The following is a 22,193-nucleotide window of genomic DNA, read 5'->3' as shown; positions in this document are numbered from 1 at the left end:
GAGCCGAATGTCCGGGATTGCCTCCAGAGGCGGGGTCTTCTGAAGGTGAACGCTGACGCGCTTCCGGCGTTTGGTCGCCTGCAGGCCTGGGGGCCTGGCTCCTCCCAAACAGGTTCCGAAGCGGAAGTTGAAGAATGCTGAAAAGCCCGGGTCGAGGTTGGGGCGCCCGCCAGGCCCGCTTCCCGAGCGCGGCGGCGGCAGTCTGACATTTTAACCCAACGAGTGACGTTGACCAGCGGACCCTGCTGCCAGGTAAGGAGCTCAGAGCCGGCCTTCAGCTCTCACGTTCACACAGAACTAATGGATTCCCACCGAATCATCCTCCCATGGACACAAACTATAATGTGGTAGAGGCCTAGGGCAGGGGGCTTTTTAAAAAAATTAGCCCGCTGTATTTGGTCAGACATTTAATTAGTTCTCCCCTAATGCCTTGGCAGAGACAGACCAAATGACTTCGCAGGCCGGACGTTCCCTACCCTGTATTAGAACTTCTTTCAAAAATAAAGGTTTGTACTGCGTCTTAGAGAAAGCTCACTTCTACGTAGTTCAGATTGATTGCATCTTTCTTAATAATATACCAGGCCAAGGCTTTTAAATAGACATTTGGCACAAGAAAAGAGAAAAAGACAAACTTATGAAAATGTCTTGGTGTTAAATATATGCCGTAATTTAGCGTTACTAATGCTTTAAAAAACTGAATTTTAACCTAAGCTTCTCTCCAGTTTGTATAAAAGCAGTTCTAACAGAATAGTTAAGTGGCCTTGGAATATTTAAAAACCCCTAATCCATTCCTTCCTTCATCCATTTGAGTGTGTACTATGTGATGAGCTCTCTGCTGGGTATACAAAGATGAAGGAAACCCAACTACGGACTTCAGGAAACTTTAACCCCTGATGGAAGGACAAGGCTTCGGGGGTCAAAGTGGACATTGCTTCTCTCCCCTCACAGGGGTGGACGGATGCTATGGGACGGGAGGCACAGTGGGTCGCACTGCATTCCTGACCGGAAGTGGGCTGTCTCTCCATCTGAAAGGCATACTGCACTATAGCCAGTCCCCGCCGGCCCCCCCGCCGGCCCCCCCGCCCCCGCCCCCCCCCCCCCCCCCCCCCCCGTCAGGCCTCTCTGTGGAACCCCTGCTGTGCATAATCACTTAGTGAAACAGGAAGACTGCTGGGACTCAGATGGTGGCTCCATGTTGCCCAGGCCCCAGATGATGGAAGTGGGTTGAAGCCAGGTGTGGGAAAAGTCATGCAGGCCAGTTAGGTGGGGTCTGCTGCACCTCTTTCCTCAAATTACACTCAGTCAAAACAGTTCTCAGATACTGCTCCTACCTCTCTGACTGCATTTTGTACCTTACACATGGAGTTGCCTGTCACTCTGAGTCCCACTAATTCCACTTTTTTAGTATTTCTGGAGTCTGTATTTTCACGTTTACTTGATGTAAAAAAAACTGAAGTTGCACGTGCCCTTTTATCCAGTAATTCTGCGTCCGGGTATGTTCCCTACCTGGACAAACTCTCTTATCCGTGCATGCTGGTAAATATACAGGGACATACAGAGCAGGACTGATTATGATGGTAAAAAAGGAACCATATAAAATTCAATAACAATGTATGAATAACTATGGTTCATAAACTATAATACTCTACACCAAACTTCTGGGTGTAGTGATTTCTGTACACCCTTAGAAATTACAATATTTTTCATACCAAAAATTACAACAATTTTTGGAAAACTTGATACCATTTTTAAAAGATAAATTATTTACATGTCTACATTTTATCTTAAAAATGTAGGTATTTCCCAAAACAAAAAAAATTTACTGAAAACAGTGGCATTGTTTTACATTTTTTTAAAAATGGTTTGGCTCAGTGGATAGAGCGTCGGCCTGCAGACTCAAGGGTCCCTAGTTCGATTCCGGTCAAGGGCATGTACCTTGGTTGCGGGCACATCCCCAGTAGGGAGTGTGCAGGAGGCAGCTGATCGATGTTTCTCTCTCATCGATGTTTCTAACTCTCTATCCCTCTCCCTTCCTCTGTAAAAAATCAATAAAATATATTAAAAAAAAATAAAAAATGGTTTAGCCCGGCCAGTGTTGCTCAGTGGTTCAACATTGACCTATGAACCAGGTTGCAGTTCAATTCCCAGTCAGGCAACCAGTTGATGTTTCTCTGGTGTTGTGGGTTCCATCCCCAGTAGGAGCATGCAGGAGGCAGCCTATCAATGATTCTCTCTCATCATGATGTTTCTATCTCCCTTTCCCTCTCTGAAATAAATAAAAAATATATAAAAAAATAAAAATATATACCTTTAAATGTTTGTATTGATTTGATTAACTTTTAGAGAAACATTTTGTGTCCCACTTATTTATGCATTCATTGGTTGCTTCTTGTATGAAATTTATCTCTCACAGTTCTGGAGGCTGGAAAGTCCAACATCAAGGTGCCGGCAGATTTGATGTCCAGTAAAGGGCTTCTTTCTAGTTCACAGACTATGTCTTTTCACTGTAACCTCACATGGGACAATGGGTGAGAGATCTCTACAGGGTCTCTAATCTTATAAGAGTAGGAATCCCATTCATGAGAGCTCCACCCTCATGACCTAATCACATCCCCAAAGCTGTACCTCCTGAAACCATCACACTGGGCATTAGGTTGTGGGACACAAACATTCAGATCAGACCACTGCAAAGTCCTAACTCTTGTTAGTATCACAGAATGTGACTATATTTGGAGATAGGGTCCAAAAGAGGTAATTAAGGTAAAATGAGATCACTAGGGTCCCCTAATCCAATATGACTGGTGTCCTTATAAGAAGAAGAAATTTCACACAGACAAATATAGTGAAAGACCATGTAAGAACACAGGGAGAATATTACAAGCCAAAAGCAAGGCCTCAGAGAAACAAATCCCACCAATACCTTGATCTTGGACTTCTAGCCTTCAGAACTGTGAGAAAATACATTTCTGATTAAGCTACCCAGGCTGTAATACTTCGTTATGGCATCTCAATAAAGTATTACAGTGAGGAAATTTGCCAAAGTTTCACTGGCCACTAGTTTACAGTTATATTTTAAAATGAAACCTGCACTTAAAAAAAAATGTCAAATTTTATGTCACAACATCTGACTTTCAAGCAGACTTAATTTTTAATACATTTTATGATGAAACGTCATTAACACTTTAATACAATTCTGAATAATTCTCTGGAATTTATCTTTTAAAATTTTTCCTTTCTAAATAAAATAAAACGCTAGCAGCTCAAGGCAGAAACCAACCCTGGAAAGGATGCTATCGCATCACAGGAGGCACACATACCCTAACTCACTCTGACTGGGACAGTTTAGACGTGCCAGTTCATCTTTGGGATATGGAAGGAAACCAGGGTATCCAGAGAGAGCCCATGCAGACATGGGGAGAACTTGCAAACAATACACCGACAGTGGCCCTTACTGGGAATGGATTTTTTTTCTCACTGAACAAAATATTAAGAACCTGCTATATTATAGTATAGTAATAGCTCAGAAGTACATAGCATACAAATAAAGTAATAATTGATAGTTGTTTCAAACTTTATTAAATCATTTTACATATCCTGTTTTCAGTCACTTTTTAGCTGCTTCCAAAAGTCGCAACAGGTGCAAGAATAGATTGATGATATCCAAGTAGAGATTGATGGCAGCTAACACATACTCCTCAGGTGATAGCCTGTGCATCAGTGAATGTGTGTCATAGATGATGAATCCACAGAAAAGAAGTGCTCCTACAGCAGCCACAACCAATTCCACTGTCTCACTATAAAAAAATAACTGTAGGCAAAACATTAAAGTAGTAAGTAAGAACAGTATTAAGCATACTGAAATTACTTGCTCTTAAGTTACATATACTACATACCTATATATTTAATAATGCTGTACAACTTTGAATACAAATGTTATAAGTAGAAAAAGGCAAAGCAGGTCCACCCTGGCTTCTGATAGATGAAAGAGTGACTGGATGAATCAATGGATATCCCCCTACTAGATAACCCACTGACTTTGAACAGTAGCATCCCAAATATAAACTACTAAAAAATTTTTTTCATAATGGTATGTGCCACTGGGAGGTTAGCAATTACAAATGAGGGCCTTTAAAACTCATTTGTTCATCTTTCTTTCTATCAATACTGATTAACATAAGACCTTGATTTTTCAAAAGATAATTTTATAACCATTCTATATACAAATGTTTCAGATAATTATAATGAAGTATCCTATCTTAAGATTATGCCTCTGACAGCTTTTTTGAGAATATAGTATTTATATTGACATGGCCAGAATTATATTTCAAGTTATCATTCTAAAATAACTCACCCTCAAGATTCCTGACAAGCACAAAATCCACAAAACAGCAAACAGTCTATGGAAATAAAATATTAATAATTTAGAATAAATATTGTTCCTTACAAAAAACTTTATAAACCCATTCAACATATTCTGAAGAAATAAATCCATCCTATTTGTCAAAGAATAGTTTAAATGCAAGAATTCATAAACATACAATGAATAATGTAGAATACCCAGAAATTGAAAGAAGAGCTATTTATTCAACATTTGTTTATATGGTGCATAACACTACTTAAGAGTGTCAATTTTTAGATTTCCAATTGAAATGCACAGGAAGCACACATACCCCCACAACAGAATTAAATTAGAAATTAAATACACATTTATATTATAATACAGTGTCGTGAACTGAGGATATGGTGAGATTCCAGCCCTCAGTTATCTTGCTGGAATGGCCACAAAGCTCAGGCTACATCTGGCATACTTAGAATGAAGTTTCTCACCACCTCATAGTATAGATCCTTCAGGACTGAAAGGGATTCAGGACTTGTCTTTTCACACCTAAACCCTGGGGAAACGCCAAAGTTTCTGCACCAAGAATTTGGGAAGTTGGGATTAAGAACTATAGAGCATGTGAGATTTTACCTTACTTACAAGCAAATAAGTTACCCTAGCACAATTTTGTGGATGCTAGTAGAACACAAGGGACTCCTAGGTCTGAGATGAAGGACACTTTATTACAACAATAACAGTAGCTGAAGAACTGGCATAGTAGATAGGTGTTGTGGGAGTAAAGAAATTACAGAGTTAGAAGGACAAGGTTGAAGAAAAAGTATGACGTTTGGCATTTAAGATTTCAGCAATGGAATAATCCCTAGTGATTGCAAGGTCCACAAAGAGGCCATGGCAGGGAATGAAAGTTGCTGCAGTAGAAGAGGTCCAGAGATATTGAGAGGCAAAGGTGATGGATGGGCCTACCATGTAGTTTGATGCTAAAGTCTTCAAAGAATGAGGAGGCTTGACCAAAAAGGGGATCAATGACAGTAATGAGGAAGGGTAGGATGTATATCACCAGAAAGCATAAGCCTTAATGCAATGAATTTCTATTATGCTGAAGGAATAATGAAAAGTGGCACCAGGAGACTAAAGCAGTTTTTAATAGTAACCCCCCCCCACCCCCACCCCAAGCTATATAGGGTGCGGGGGAATGAGTGGCTAGAGAACAGTTCTCAGGGAGGAATCAAGTTTCAGCTGAGATAAGGAAGAAGAAAGAATATGTTATGAAGAGGCTGAAATATAGGGAAGATTATTTACCTGGAGTTCTAGAGACTATAGTAGAATGGATGGGAAGGAGGGGAGCGATTGGAGTTCAGAATAGAAAGAAGAGAGCAAACCTTTCATTATATATATATATAAATGTATGAAACCCCCTCTCCCCAAAAAATAAGAATAAAAAAAGAACATGTTACCTTTCCCTAAATCAAACTCCATTTTAATAAAACTATTCATCTTGCACAATTATCAGTGTTGTCTAACCAGCTATATTTTATCCCAATGGATTTCTGATAATCTGGATTACCAAGGGAATAACGGAGTGGGGGTGGGGGAGGTGCGTCACAAGAGTACAGTTTTGTAAAATTTTAGTGTTGTAACAGGAAAAAGAACAGAAAATGGTTGGGTGATTATTTGTGCCAACAGTAAGCCAGAGTGATTTTAGAAAAAAAGAGTCTATTCATTCTTAACCTGGTGAGGGCAACACAGTACTATTATCCTAATAAAAAGGATCATTTCATATATCTATTAGTTTGAAGAAGGATAGAGGTTAATCAAATGGATCAAAAAGGTTTTAAGGTTGATGAAGACATCTCCAAAATCTTGCTTTCACCAAGGTTTTGGATGGTTTTGGTAACATTTATGTTAAGACAAAAACCTAAATAATTTAGGCAAATTCCATACCATTCATAAAGCACAGAAGCCTACTCTCTAGAAAGCTAATTTATTTTAGCATTCACTTCCTTTTCAACATAGAGGGGAAGGAAATGACTCAAAGCCAGTTTCCATGCCCTTGAATGTTCTGGGAGAGTAGGATCCTATAACTCAAAGAGATGACCTTTCACTGTGCTCCACTTTAAAAGGCAGTATTCAAAACTAACAGTATAGCACTTCTCTCAAAACTATAATATTAAAGATATCTATCATAGACATGAATATATTACTTACCCTGCTCCAAATTTGCTGAAATCTTTCTTAGATTGTAGAGTATATATAGTCAAACCAAGAAATACTGCAGTAGTCAGTACAAAAGCTTGGAGAATAATATACACATCATAGAAAGTAACTGTAAAATTAAAAAAACACAGATTAAAAGTGCACATAAATATACTCAATATAAAATAGCTTTTTTTTTCTGGGATTTACTCAATATAAAATAGCTTTTTTTTCTCATACTACATGCCAATAAGAACTAAGAAAAGATTTCTTATTCAGCCTTGAGTATTGATTGGTACAGTAAGACTACCTCCTAATGCAATAACTAGGCTCCAAAATATTCATCAATGCAAAATAAGGAGGTCACATTATTCTGAGTTAAAGAAATGACTGGAGATTTCACTGCTAGCCGGTTAGGAGTTTTGAGGGTATGGAGGAACAATTCTCACCCTACCCCTGTTCTAGATGCAATTAATCACTTCCTGCGGTGACTGTCCATTATGGCTTAGATATCAATAGAGAAGATTCTGGGTTCTGTGGCTGGCTGGGAATTCCTGGATAGTATATAGCAGTTCTAGCAATCACCTGGTTAATTGTACCCAGTTCATGGATTGAATATGGCTATTGCAATACAACTGTTTAACATTTTAAGAAAATGATAAATTATAACCTCTTTAAAGGAAGTTAATTTTAATTTTTCAGGGATTAATTATCCAAGCTATTTCTATTCCTAAATGCTAAATTATTGTAATTTCTCCATTTATACCATTACAGGATTAGGAAGGTGAACGCAGAAAGATAAAACATGAAATCACTTTTGCTTCTTGTCAGTAATTTCAGTGTAAGATGTTCTCAGATTATCCTCTCTACGTATTTCTACCCCCAATTCCAATACCCTTGAAATAAATCTCTTTCCTATATCCCTTACAAATGGTGGGAGTCAGGGAGGGCAGAGATGGATTTGATAAAAACATTAATAGTAAGTAACATTAATAGATAATAAATCTAACAAGTAAATATTAACACTTCCTATGTTATAAAATTTCAGTCCTATTTTAGTACTTACTATTTTCTTATATTCTAATTATTTTATAAAAGAGGTAATTACCAAACAATACATACATTCAATAAACTGGCATCAAAAGTTAAAAAAAGTATTGACAAGAAAGGAAGAGATAAATATATTAACCATAAGAATTAACAGTTTATTGAGAGTAATGGTTAATACTGACCCTTTTGATACCCCAGGTTATCATTTTGAAACAATCATAATTTTTACTGTTAACCATAAATTTTTTTACTTGAGGCATTAAATAGGGTACATCAAGTAATTATAAAAGACATTCCTTTCAAACACATTTAACACCAAATACAAAACAGAAATTACTACTGTTTTTTTTGTGGGGCCATTTGAGAAAAGACGAGGATCTATATATATAAAAAACCAGTGACCAAAAAAACAAAACAAAACAAAAAAACCAGTGACCAGAACTGGGTAATGACTGAAACGACCAGTCGCTATGACACCCACAGCAGGCAGCCAACCAGCGATGTGGGGAAGGGGCCAGCCGGCCAATCTCCCATGGCCCCTCCCCCCAGCCGGCCCTGCCCCTGATTGGCCTCTCCCACACCCATCAAGGGCAGGGCGGCCAGCCAAACCCCGCCCCTGGCGCTTTCCCCTGGCCAGCCCCGCCCCTGATCGCCCCACCCACCCCAATAGGGGGCGGGGCTGGCTGGCCAACCTCCTGCAGCCTCTCTTCCCACCCGGCCCCACCCCCCCACCCCTAATGGGCCCCCACCACCCCAATTGGCCTGCGGCCCCTCCCCCCAGCCAGCTCCACCCCCGATTGCCCCCACCACACCAATTGGGGGTGGGGCTGGCCAACCTCCCACAGCCCTTCCCCTGGTTGCTGACCCCTGATAGGCTCCCCAAGTCAGCCCCCCCCCCCACCCCAATCAGGGCCAGGGCCGCTGGCCAATCGCCTGCGGCCCCTCCCCCCAGCTGGCCTGGCCCTGATTGGGCCTGATCAGGGTGGGCCAGCCAGCCAACCTCCCGCCGTCCCCTCCGGACAAGCCTTGCCCTGATCCGCCCCAATTGGGGCCCGGCTGGTTGGACCCCACCCATGCACGAATTCCTGCACTGTTGGACTGGGCCTCTAGTATCATGATAAAGTATAGTTTGATGCAGACAATTTAAGAGGCTGAGCTCGTAAAAAAAAAAAAAAAAAAAGCCTGGCCAGTATGGCTCAGTGGCTTAACATCAACCAATGAACCAGGAGGTCACGGTTCAATTCCAGGTTAGGGCACGTGCCCATGTTGTAGACTTGATCCCCAGTAGCGGGGTTGCAGGAGGCAGATTCTCATTGTTGATGTTTTTGTCTTTCTCCCTCTCTGAAATCAATAAAAATATATTAAAAAAAGAAAAAGAGGCTGAGCTCCTGATGAAAGTACCTGGCTCAAAACATGTCATCAGCTCCTCTAAGGGCCCTTTAAATTACAGAAAAGATTGTCTTATTTTTATAAATGAATAAACACAAATGAATATTATTCTACATTCCTACTTGTTTTTCTAATTCTTTTCCACTCTAAGCTCAGTTGAACTATGTAAAGTATAAACATTTAATTTTTGCCTATATTTTAGGAATTTTTTAGTCTAGACCATATTTTTGAAATATGACATTCCATGATGTTAAGCTTTAGTCCCAAATCCTTTTATCCAGAATACTTATCCATATTAAAAAGTAACTGTAATACATTGGAGAATAATTATGGCTTACCAACACAGGCCACAGACAGAGCTTCCAACAGTGTCTAAGAAAAAGAAATTGAAATTACATAAATGCATGTGAAATTTATACTGTCATGTACATGGTTCTAATTTCTAGTTCAATGTGGTTCCATATGTATGATCTCATTTTAGCTTCAGAGCAGCCTTGTAAAGTATATGGGACAGATAATAAGTCCATCATATAAAAATGAGACCTCAATATATTGAGTGAGAATATTTAGATTCTAATTGTGATCCCATCACTCCTTAAACTCTAACTAGATATTTCATATCTGTAAGAGGAAAATTATAGAAATAGTACCGAAAATTCTATTTTTCTCACTTTGTGTAATGTAAATAAAAATGAAATTGCAAATCATGTGCACATTTATAAAAACATAAATATGTCACTTAAACATAGGAATATTAAACATTTATATTAAATTACTAATTAATTTAATACTAAATATATAGGTAGCACTTTGGTGTGGCAATCTTAAAACTTTCTCACAATATTCTCTCTTTCTTCCCTAGTAACAGAATTTTTACCTGGACACACATTTTTACCTGCTTTTATTAAACATTCTATTTTTCAGTATCCCTTACAGCTAGATCTGGCCAGGATTATATTCCAGCCAACAGAATGTGAGTAGAGACATGTACAACTTTTAAAAGTAAAGAGGCTTCCTCCCTTTTCTCAAACAACTAGATGGAATATGGATATGATAGTGAACATCTTATACCATATGACGCTTTAGGAATATCTGAAACTTAGCACGTACCTGGACCTCTGACAACTCCACTAAACAATCATCATATTTTTTACATGAAAGAGAAATAAACCTTGTTTTAAACCATATCACAAGTAGCTCTAGTTTCTTTTCTCTTAAATATATATCTTTACTTTTTTTATTTGCTTGCTCTACCATAGATTTGTCTCCGTCATCTGAGAGACCATATCATAAAAGCAAAGCCAGCAGTATCAGTAGTACACAGAAACACTCCCTATTAACCTTCCCTACCTAAAATCAAGAAATCATTAGGACCAGAGCAAAAATGGTATTAGAAACTGTACATGGATGTGGAGTCAATGAAGTCACTGCCACATCCTATCTAATAAAGAGGTAATATGCAAATTGACCATCACTCCAACACAAGATGGCCACCCCCATGTGGTCAAAGATGGCCAGCAGGGGAGGGCAGTTAGGGGTGACTAGGTCAGCAGGGGAGGGCAGTTAAGGCCAATCGGGCTGGTAGGGGAGCAGTTAGGCATCGATCAGGCTGGCAGGGGAGTGGTTAGGGGTTGATCAGGCTGGCAGGGGTTAGGGGCAATCAGGCAGGTAGGTGAGCAGTTGGGAACCAGCAGTTCCAGATTGTGAGAGGGATGTCTGACTGCCCGTTTAGGCCTGATCCCACGGACATCCCTCGAGGGGTCCCAGATTGGAGAGGGTGCAGGCTGGGCTGTGGAATAACCTTTCCTATAACAAATTTTCAAAGTTGTGAGCTTTTCTTTCATAATATTAACAAAAACGTGTTATCAGAATTCATAAAACTTTCTTAAAGGCAGTTTAATCTGATAAATAGCATTTTCAATTTTATTTGACTATAAATATTCTTAATAGAAGTTTGGAAAATTTTGATGTACATTTTTAAGTCACAACTCAAATCACACTGGATATAAAAATGGGAAAAGTAATTTTTAAAATATATAACTTGAGGTCTTACCAACTCATTCTGGTCAGATTCTAAGATTGAGTTTTTATAGGTAGTAGTTTGGGTTTTCATTTTCACAAATATTTGAAACAAATGTGACTTAAACTTAGTTCCCCCAACGATGATTTCGAAACAAGTCTTTTAGTAAAGCACATCAATTGAACACACTGGTCCTTTAAAAGAACCAGAGTCATCAGACAAATATAAACCGAGGAATTAATCATAAAGATTTCAATTTAAGGCCTATGAAATTAAGGCCAAAATGTAATTTTTTACCAAATAAAAGCATAGAATATTAGGAGTAGAAAGTATCAAAGGGATAATCTACTTTAAAATTTTCATTTTACATATGAGAAAACTTAGGTACAGAAAGGCTAAATGCTCTGCCAAATGTCACATAATCAGATAGTGGCAAAGCCAGGTCACGTGATTCCAATTCATTACTTTTTCCACTATATCATAATATTGACAGAAAAACTTTGAAACTGACAACAGTTCAAAAATTTTTACAGACAAGGAGATTATAAATTCTGTTAGTTTACTTATATGCATTCAGTTAAGTAAGTAAGTTTAAAACTCAGTAATAAATGTTAAAGGGACAGATATTGTCAAAGTACTCACAAATCCAAAAAGCAGGTACAGGTTAAGGGGATGCTTATGTCTGTTTAGAATCAATGCAAAAATTGAACCCAAAGATCCAATGGCAAACACCAAAATTAAGGCAGGGCTGAAAGACAAAATTAAAAGCAGTTTAAAGTTAAAAAAAATACAGCATAAATAATATTACAAAATTTAATAAAATGTGTCTATTTTATGTGTTTGTGAAAGTACAAAAAACAGTCTGGAAGGATCCACACCAACCTTTCAAAAGAAATTATTTTTCCATCTGGGCAATCTGAGGAGTATGAGATGGAAAGGAGTAACAAGACAAAGAAAAGAGCTCACAGTGCAAGGGGAAGACTTTCCCCTTTTTACTTCATGAACATATCATATTTGAATAAATTTTGCAATTGCTTTTTTAACCAAAATACAAAGAAAAGCTATTAAATACTAAACAAATTTTTTAAATCTTTAAACAAAATTTTTAAATATGTTTTTATTGATTTCAGAGAGGAAGGGAGAGAGAGCAAGAGAGAGAAATATCAATCATGAAAGAGAATCATTGATCAGCTGCCTCCTGCACGCCCCCACTGGGGAGTCAAGCCTTACAACCCGGACATGTGCCCTGGCTGGGAATCAAAATGACCTCCTGGTTCATAGGTCGAAGCTCAACCACTGAGCCACATCGGCTGAGCAATAAACAAATTTTATACCTAACTACTTTTTTAGGTATTTACTACATAGCTGTAATTTAAATTAAATATCTTTACCCCAATTGCAAACTAATAGTTCAAGACTTCCCTTCTGTAGGGGAAGGGAAGATAGAAATTGTCTACTCCTAAGAAAGTATTCATTCCTTATATTTCCTTTCCTTTAATATAAAGAGTCTATATTACTTTTAGCCATAAAAATAATTATTCTGGAGGTCAGGTCTTAAACAAATTTGGGATAAATCATATGGAGTGCCTTTGAAAACTTTTCAGTGAAATTATCCTAAGCCTGATCCAATACTAAGATGAATTAAAAACACCTTAGTTAAATACCTTTATTTTTCAAGTGCTCTATTGGGCTTTGGGGACAAGGCATAAGTCTAATAAAAGCAAAAAATTAAGACTAAAAACTGTATACAGTAAAAATTCTTAATACAATTCCAGGAAATAAGGGGGTTTAAACCTATAAAACTGTAAACTAAAAAGTTGAGAAGTAAATACCATGTTATAGAATATTTATCTAAACAAAACTAATGTTATTTACAAGAGTTAATAAACACTTTTACATTCAAACATAAAAAGAGAATAGAAAATAAAGAACTTTGCTTATTCCCTTTTGATCATAAGCAGTGGCTGAAAGTGATTCAGAATCGTCTTACCTTTCATGTACAAATGTCCGTATAGACTCGAAGTATAAAAAAAATGCAGATGTCACTGTAGTTAAGAGAACTTGCAGAGAAAGGATGGTGTAGACTTTTCTTAGAAAGGCTAGAAAAGAAAAATAATCATACATAACTATTTTCTTAAGCATTTGTCATAGAACAGCAAGATCAAATGTCTTATTAAATTTGTATATGTATTTCTTAAATATTAATCCAAATAATGTTATCTGTAACTGAATCTTAAAGAAAATGCTTCCAAAGGGGAAAAAATTGTTAAGTGGTAACTGTCTTCCAAGAAGCATCAACTTAAAAAAAAAATTAATGGGCCAGAATGTAAATGTTTTTCCATCAATATAAAAAGAAAGCATTGAATGCATATATGTAAATAGCAGTGGTACAACAAAAGATTAAAAAACAGAACACTTTAAAAGAAGGATTCTATCTTGAAACTGAAATGCAGGAACAGAAAGCATGTGTTTACATATAAATTTAAGAAGAAATCTTAATTTCCAAGCAGTACAAATGTTTCCCTAAAATGAACTTCCCCTTAAAAGGCAAACAATATATAAATGTAACTTTCACTCATCCATTTTTATTTCTCACTTATAATACCTCCGCCTCTAGTTTTTATACAATAGAAATTCTTATTTTCAGAATATTTTATCAACATCCATAAATTAACTCCAAGGCCTAAAGATTTAAAAATACTTAGTCTTCTGATATACAGATAATATAATACACTGAACACCCGACTCACCACCAGCTTCACAAATAAAACATTAACAACAGTTCCCACCTCCTTTATGTAAACATCTATAATAATAAAAGCATAATATGCTAATTAGGCTGGATGCCCTTCCAGACGACCTCCAGCGGTTCTCAACCTGTGGGTCGCGACCCCTTTGGCAGATGAACAACCCTTTCACAGGGGTCGCCTAAGACCATCCTGCATATCAGATATTTACATTACGATTCATAACAGTAGCAACATTACAGTTATGAAGTAGCAATGAAAATAATTTTATGGTTGGGTCACAACATGAGGAAGTGTATTTAAAGGGCCAGAAGATTGAGAACCACTGTTCCAGACGAAGCCGGGGCTGGGAGAGAAGCCTGGGTCCCTGGTGCCAGAGGGAAGCTGGTGCTGGCAGGCAGGGGAAGGAAGGCCTACTCTTGCATGAATTTCATGCATCGGGCCTCTAGTACTGATAATAACACCCCTCATCCCCTTAGCTAACAGCTAGTCACCTTTCAAGATTCATCCTTTCTCATTTCCCCAGTCTGAATTAAATGTTCTTCCTCATGCTCCCAATGGACCCTAACCATACTTCTAATCACATTATTTTTTATTTAATTTTTTTATCCTCACCCAAGGGTATGTTTTCATTGATTTCAGAGAGAGAGAGAGAGAGAAGGGGAGAGAAACATCGATTGGAGGATAATTAATGATATCAATCAAATTTAAAATATACATACTCTTTTGACCCATTAATTTCACTTCTAAAAATTTATCCTAGAGCAACACTTGCAGAAATTTACAGAGTTATGGAAAGATGTTCCCTAAAGCACTATTTGAAGGAATACAAAAAAATAACCTAAATATCCATCAAGAGGGTATGATTAAATTAATTGTGGTACACACATACTAGGTAAGACCACTGCCATTAAAAGGCTATTGTGTACTGCGATTTTTCTAAAATATATATTTTGTTATTTTAGAGAGAGAAAGGGAGAGGGAGAAACATCGATGAGAGAACCATTGATCAGCTGCCTCTTGCATGCCCCTATTGGGATTGAGCCCACACCTGGGCATATGCCCTGACTGGGAATTAAACTGGAATGATGCTCAACCAACTGAGACACACTGTACTGCTATTTTTACATGTAAAAGATATTAAGTGAAAATACAAAATTGCAGGAAAGTATATATAATCCCATAAATTATAACATTCTCCTGAGTCTATAAAATAGTATGTGTTAGTGTTTCAAAAATACACATATAGCATATTGCTAAAATAGACTAGTTTAATAGGCTATAATATATTTCTTATATAACTGACTATATAAACTTAATTGGCACTGTAAAAGTGCTCAAGGTAGAGACTGTACTCAAAAATTCATTCTCCCATAATTTTTCTGTAGCTTCATGATTTGTTGTTTTCCAACAAGGAGCCTTGACATTTTATATTTATAATATTACAAAATTATTTTCCAGAAAATGTACACATTACAGTCAGCTTAATTTTGCTTTAAAAAACAAGTGGAGCATTTCTTTTTTACTTATTAATTGGTAAAGGACCAGAGACAGCTGAGAACCACTTTTTAATACAAATGTAGTCAGCTCAGTTACCAGCCTAATTACCAGGGCTCCTAAGTAAAATGCTCCAGCATAATTTAAATATTCATGAATGAGAAAATGTTCATTGAGTTTTGGGTTATTTAGATCAGTATTGTCATAGTGACATAAGACATACAGAAATAAATATAAGACTAATTTTTCTTTAAAAACAGTTTAGGTATGCAGAGAGGTGGAAATTATGAAATCTGGTTTAGGGATTTATGAAATCTGGTTTCTAATCCTGGAGCTTCACTGCAAAGAACCATGCTATTTTATTTATATGCTTTTATTTATTTTAGAGAGAGGAAAGGAGGGACAGAGAGAGAAACATCAATGGTGAGAGAGAATCATCAATCAGCTGCCTCCTGCACTCCCACTACCCCTACTGGGGATCCAGTCTGCAAACCAGGTATATGCCCTGACCAGGAATCGAAATGTAACTTCCTGGTTCATGGGTTGACACTCAACCACCCAGCCAGGTAAGAACCATGTTATTTTAGACAAGTGTTTTTAAACTTAGTTTTCTGTAAATCATGGGTATATATTATTTCAGGATTGTAATTCCAGGGAAAATGACAATATTGTTATCACAAAAATTCTGAGCAAAACTTTGTGGCATTCAATTTCAGGGGTTGGTGGAAGGGAGGGATAAATGGGGAATGGGGAGAGCACGGAGGATTTTTAAGATAGTGAAACTATTCTGTATGATACTGTAAAGGTAGGTGTAAATCATTATACATATATCAAAACCCAAAGAATGTACAACACCTAGAATGAACCCTAATGTAAATTATGGGCTTTGGGTGATGATGTGTCAGTGTAGGTTCATGGATTGTAACAAATGTACCACTCTGGTACAGGATGTTGCTAATGGGGGAGGCTTGGAGTGTGTCTGGGCAAGGGTATATGGGAGCTCTGTAATAATGCGGATTTCTTTCAATAGATGGAGTTACACATATGTTGATATATATGCGATTTGATATGTATGCTATTTTGTTGTATTGACAGCAAGCTTCAAAACTTCATATGTCAAACTTGCTGAAGGTGTTAACATCATAGATATTTTTACGCTTAAAAATGTCTAATTTCGTGCCAAAAAAAGAGCATTTGCGGGAAGTTTTAATTCATTACTTTATTTTGAAGAAACGTGCTGCTGAAAGTTATCGTATACTTCGGGAAGCTTATGGTGAACATGCTCCATCTCAAGATACTTGTGAACGCTGGTTTAAACGCTTTAAAAGTGATGATTTCGATGTGAAAGACAAAGAACATCCAGGTCAACCGAAAAAATTTGAAGACCAACAATTACAAGCATTATTGGATGAAGATGCATGTCAAACTCAAAAACAACTTGCAGAAAGATTAAACGTTGCTCAGCAAACAATTTCTGATCGTTTACAAGCAATGGGAAAGATTTTAAAGGAAGGAAAATGGGTGCCACATCAACTGAACGAAAGACAAATGGAAAACCGAAAAGTCATCAGTAGAGTGTTGCTTCAACGGCACGAAAGAAAGTCTTTTTTGCATCGAATTGTGAATGGCGATGAAAAGTGGATTTACTTTGAGAATCCCAAATGCACAAAATCATCGGTTGATCCAGGTCAACCATCAACATCGACTGTAAGGCCAAATCACTTCGGAAAGAAGACAATGCTCTGTGTTTGGTGGGAGCAGAAAGGTGTGGTGTATTATGAGCTTCTAAAACCAGGTGAAACCGTTAATACTGATCGCTACCAACAACAAATAATCAATTTGAACCACGCTTTGATCATAAAATGACCAGAATGGGCCAGAAGACACGGCAAAGTAATTTTGCTTCATGATGACGCACCATCACACACTTCAAAACCAGTTAAAGACACGTTAAAAGATCTTGCCTGGGAAGTTTTAACCCACCCACCGTATTCTCCAGACCTTGCTCCTTCAGATTACCACTTGTTCCGGTCGATGGCACATGCACTTTCTGAGCAGCACTTCAAAACATACGAAGAAGTGGAAAATTGGGTCTCTGAATGGTTTGCCTCAAAACAAGAAAAGTTCTATTGGGACGGTATCCACAAATTAGCTGAAAGATTGGGGAAATGTGTAGCTAGCGATGGACATTACTTTGAGTAAAGCACTTTTGATGTTTCTCTTGAAATTATTTTTCTTTGATTACAAAATCTGCATTATTAACCGGTACACCGGTACTTTCCACATTTAATTTTGCGGTGAATCTAAAACTGCTTTAAAAAATAAAGCTCATCAAAACAAAATAGGCAAAAAGACATTTCTTCATAGAAGATATAAAAATGGCCCATAAGTATATGAAAAGATGTTCAACATCACTAATTATTAGGGAAATGCAAATTAAAATCGCAATGAGGTATCTCACACCCATTTGGATGGCTACTTAAACAAACAAAATAAATGTTGCTGAGTTTGGACCCTTGTGCAATGTTGATGAGAACATAAAATGGTCCAGCCTCTATATAAAACAGTATGGTAGTTCCTCAAAAACTTAAAAATAGAATTACCATATTATAAGAAAATAGAAAATATATATTGGTCTCTGTCTCTGGTTCCTGACACAGAGCTCATTAAATCCTTCTAATTTCCTGAGTGCTAAGGGCACTTGGTGCATGTTCTAATATTGGTTTTTGACCCTGGCTCCTAACATGGCTGGTCCCTTGTAATGTCCTGGGTGATAAGGGTGCCTTTGTTCTGAGTGGCTTCGGGTTGGCTTCTGGATGTCTCCTGGACAAGGGCCAGGCACAGAAAGATCAAGCTATGATTAGAAGTTGGAATTTTCAGCCCAACCCCCACTTTCTTGAGAAGGGAAAAGGGCTGAAAATGCAGTTAAATGCCTACATGAGGAAGCCTCCAAAAATCCCAGTATTGTGGGGTTAAATTCTTGGTTGGTGAATTTATCTGGGAGGGCAAACACTCCAACTACATGGGGCCAAAAGCTCCTGTGCTTGGGACCATCCCAACGGGCCTTGCCATATGTACTCCATCTGGCTGTTCATCTCTATCCTTTAATGAACTGGTTTCCCTGAGTTCTGTTAGCCACTCGAGTAAATTATCACACCTGAGGAGGGAGTCTTGGGGACCTCTAATTTGTGGTCAAGTCAGACAGAAGCTGGGGACCTACTACTTGTGACGCATCTGAAGTGGGGTGGGAGCAGTACTGAACCCCTAACCTGTGGGATCTAACACTATTTAGTCAGAATTGAGTTAAATAGTAGGACACTCAGATGGTATCACAAAGAACTGCTTGGTATTGGGGGAAAAAACTCACATTTGAAAAAAACAACACCTCACATTTGGTGACCAGAAATGTCAGAAGTGTTCGGTGTGAGAAGTAAAAGAGAAACACAGGAGAAAGAACTGGGCTTTTCCCAATGGAAAAACTGAGGTTTTTCACCAAAACACATTTGATCCAGCAATTCCACTTCTGGGTACATATCCAAAAGATGAAAGCAAGGTCCCAAAAACATATTTGTATGTTCTATACATAGAAATGGAATATTATTCAGCCTTAAAAAGGAAATATCTGAGACATTCTGTAACAGGGATGCACCCTAAACATGCTAACTGAAGCGAATCACAAAAAGACAAATACTGTATGACCCCACTTATATGAGATATCTAGAATGGCCAAATTCATGGAAACAGAAGATAGAAAGGTAGTTGCCAGGAGAGGGGGAAATGGGAAGTTCCTTGATGGGTGTAGAGTTTTGCAAGATGAAAAGTTCTGGAGATTAGTTTCACAATGTGAATAATACTGAGTACTACTGAACTTTAGTACCCTTAAAAATGGTCAAGGTGGTAAATTTTTAATGTTATATGTATTTTACCACAATTAAAAAATTTTAATTAAAAACAAAAACTTGCCAAAATAATTCAAAATTCAATTCCAGAAATATAGCTGCTAGAGATCATGATTCTTAGTGCATCAGAGCTCCATAATTCCTTTTCCAGAGCAAGTTCCAGCTGCCCAGACAGGATGAAAATCTGGGGCAGCTTCTGTGATCAACGGGCTAAACTAGAGGGGACGATGAATTCCACTTAAATGAAACTGAGCATTTTATTTATTTATTTAATATATTTTTATTGATTTCAGAGAGGAAGGGAGAGGGAGAGATAGAGAGAAACATCAATGATGAGAGAGAATCACTGATCGGCCGCCTCCTACATGCCCCACACGGGGATCAAGCCCGCAACCTGGGCATGTGCCCTGACCAGGAATTGAACTGTGACCTCCTGGTTCATAGGTCAATGCTCAACCACTGAGCCATGCCGGCCGCGCAAAACTGAGTATTTTAAATTTAGAATAATTTCTGCCCACTAGATATGGAATAATTTAAAACTAATATGGTATTTTGATTGACTTAGAAATCATCTATTTCCAGCACCTGCCCCAATAATACTCAAACCTATGTTGAGTTCTAGTTCCTACAGAGAAAATAATGAACAAGAATAGATATGGTTCCTGCCCTCACAGATCTTATAATCCAGCAAAGGACACAGACAGATAGAAAAATTAAAATGCATTCACACAGTCCCTGGCTGGGAAGTCAGTCAGTTTAGACTCAGCATCATCCAGTTACACCAAGGTTGCGGTGGGATCCCCAATGAATGTATAAATAAGTGGAACAACAGACTGATGTTGCCCGCTCTCTCTCTAATTAGTAATAAATAAATAAACATAAAATGCGTGCCCTGGCGGGTGTGGCTCAGTAGATAGTGCCTCCTCAGGTTGCGGGCTGGATTCCCGGTAGGGGGCGTGCAGGAGGCAGCGGATGGATGTTCTACTCTCACATCAGCTCTGGGGTTTCTCCCTCTCCCTCTCTCTAAAAATCAATAACAATATAAAAAATAAAATAAAATGCGTTCACATGCCCTACAAGCACAAACATCCCAGCAGATAACTCAATGCAGGTTTTGTGCAATCACAATGATTACACAATACATCACAACGGTTACACAATACTGATTACACAATACTGATTACACAAACTTATTTGCACTGTAAAAAATAACCTCTGGTATCTTCTCATTTATAGACGCCCCAGCACGGCTGTTGAGGCTTTCAAATGTCCCTTTCTACCCCGGAGACGTCAGGGTTCAAGGAGGAAGGGCCCCAGTTTCGTTTTCTCAGCTCCCAGCTCGGAGGCCTCCCTGGGCGGCTCTGCCCTCCGAGCCCCGAGCAGGGCCGGCGCTGCGCTCCGCTCCGGCCCGGGAGCCCCGAGGGGAGGCGGGGCGAAGTGCTTCCCCGCCCGGACCCCGCTCTCCCCGGAGCCCGGCGCGGGGGGCGCTCTCCCTGGAAACCCGGACATCCGCCTCCCGGGGCGACTGCGCAGCAGCAGGGCCGGGCGAGCCGGGGAGGGCGACCTACCCATGCGGATGTGCACGCTGGCGGAGGCCACGCAGCTGCCATAGTTGAAGTCGTCCTCGATGGAGGAGCGGGGGTAGAGGGGATCGGCGTCGGCCATGTCGGCGGTGGAACCCCAGCTCCCCGCGGAATGACGTCGAGCACACGGACCTCAACGGCCCTCGGTCACTTCCTGAGCGCAGTCAGCCCCGAGCGCCCGGCCGCCTCCGCGAGCGGCCGCGGCCAATCCGAGCGCCGTCTCAGCGCGGCTCCAGGAAGGTCGCCGGGGTTAGGGTGCCGGAAGGCGGGTGCGTGCTCGGCGTCAGGTGAAGGGACACTTCTCTCAGATGTTCCTCAACAGCCTTTTTTAAAAAAAATCCTCACCAGAGGATATGTTTTTATTGGTTTTGAGAGACAGAGAAACATCCATGTGATAGAGAAGCATGGATTGGCTGCCTCCCGGCCGCCCCCACCGGGGATCAAACCCGAAACCTAAGAGGTGCCCTGGCAGAATGGAGCCCTTTAAACCTTTGCTGTGGCAGAGGAGCGCCGGCCCGCAGCAGGGCCAGGGCGCCCAGAGGGGTGTTGTTGAGGGGCCCTGACAGGCAGCGCCCAGCGCAGTGGGTTAGGACCTCCTGATACAGCCAGGTTGCGGGTTGGATCTCCCGTCAGGGCACAGACAAGAAGCAACCAAAGAGCGCATAAATAAGTGGAATGACACACTAGTGTTTCACTCCCTTCCTAAAGTAATCAATCAAGCCCTACCGGTTTAGCTCAGTGGATAGAGTGTGGGCCTGCGGACTGAAAGGTCTCAAGTTCGATTCCGTTCAAGGGCATGAACCTGGGTTGCGGGCACATCCCCAGTAGGCGGTGTGCAGGAGGCAGCTGATCGATGTTCCTCTCTCATCAATGTTTCTAACTCTCTATCTCCCTTCCTCTCTGTAAAAAATCAATAAAATATATTTTAAAAAAATAAAGTAATCAATCAATTAAAATGAAAATAAGCCCTCTGGCAAGCAGAGTTGCTAAAACAGAAAGCGAAGTCCCATCCCTTCCCATTAATTCAGCGGTTCTCAACCTGTGGGTCGCGACCCCTTTGGGGGTTGAACAACCCTTTCACAGGGGTCGCCTAAGACCATCGGAAAACACATATATAATTACATATTGTTTTGTGATTAATCACTATGCTTTAATTATGTTCAATTTGTAACAATGAAATTGGGGCTCACCACAACATGAGGAACTGTATTAAAGGGTCGTGGCATTAAGAAGGTTGAGAACCACTGCATTAATTCAACAAATACTTCATATCTTCTTCAACAATCACACTGGGGATGGGTGTTTGTTTGTTTTTGTTAATCCTCACCTGAGGACATTTTTGCATTGATTTTTTTTTTTTTTTTTTTTACAGAGAGTGGAAGGGAGGGAGAAAGACAGAAACTAATGTGAGAGACATCAATTGGTTGCCTCTTACTGAATTCCCGACCAGGGCCCCAGATTGAACCTGCAACCCAG

General features: G+C 39.3%; 1 protein-coding gene and 1 long non-coding RNA gene across 3 annotated transcripts; one reads left to right on the top strand and one right to left on the bottom strand.

The window, feature by feature from the left end:
* Window positions 1-97: 97 nt before the first annotated feature.
* Window positions 98-17,462, top strand: LOC139006938 (uncharacterized). Of its 2 annotated transcripts, none has more exons than XR_011470812.1 (2): window positions 98-252; window positions 16,466-17,462. It is a non-coding gene; the product is annotated as an uncharacterized lncRNA (long non-coding RNA). The 2 variants fall into 2 exon arrangements; XR_011470813.1 differs by having other exon boundaries at window positions 16,331-17,462.
* On the bottom strand, window positions 3,554-20,884 carry TMBIM4 (transmembrane BAX inhibitor motif containing 4). Its single transcript, XM_070409791.1, has 7 exons — window positions 20,703-20,884; window positions 12,982-13,090; window positions 11,634-11,739; window positions 9,310-9,343; window positions 6,545-6,662; window positions 4,352-4,397; window positions 3,554-3,808 (listed from the first exon to the last, which is right to left on the bottom strand). The coding sequence occupies exons 1-7, from the start codon at window positions 20,797-20,799 to the stop codon at window positions 3,605-3,607; spliced, it is 714 nt and encodes a 237-aa protein (XP_070265892.1). The 5' UTR covers window positions 20,800-20,884; the 3' UTR covers window positions 3,554-3,604.
* Between the last annotated feature and the right edge of the window lie 1,309 nt (window positions 20,885-22,193).

Source organism: Myotis yumanensis, unplaced genomic scaffold (genome assembly GCF_028538775.1).
Source record: "Myotis yumanensis isolate MYYU_CA2020_CCGP unplaced genomic scaffold, mMyoYum1.0.hap1 SCAF_3, whole genome shotgun sequence".
NCBI classification, from domain to species: Eukaryota; Metazoa; Chordata; class Mammalia; order Chiroptera; family Vespertilionidae; genus Myotis; species Myotis yumanensis.
Note: the sequence above shows the minus strand (reverse complement) of the source record. Positions and strands in the feature narration are given on the sequence as shown.

Excerpts from the sequence above, each read along its gene's own strand:
- TMBIM4 (XM_070409791.1), bottom strand. The coding sequence starts at position 20,799 with ATGGCCGACGCCGATCCCCTCTACCCCCGCTCCTCCATCGAGGACGAC. Across the intron at positions 11,740-12,981 it reads CGGACATTTGTACATGAAAG|CCCTGCCTTAATTTTGGTGT; the intron begins GTAAGACGATTC and ends TTTGTCTTTCAG. Across the intron at positions 6,663-9,309 it reads TCTGTCTGTGGCCTGTGTTG|TTACTTTCTATGATGTGTAT; the intron begins GTAAGCCATAAT and ends TTAATTTTACAG.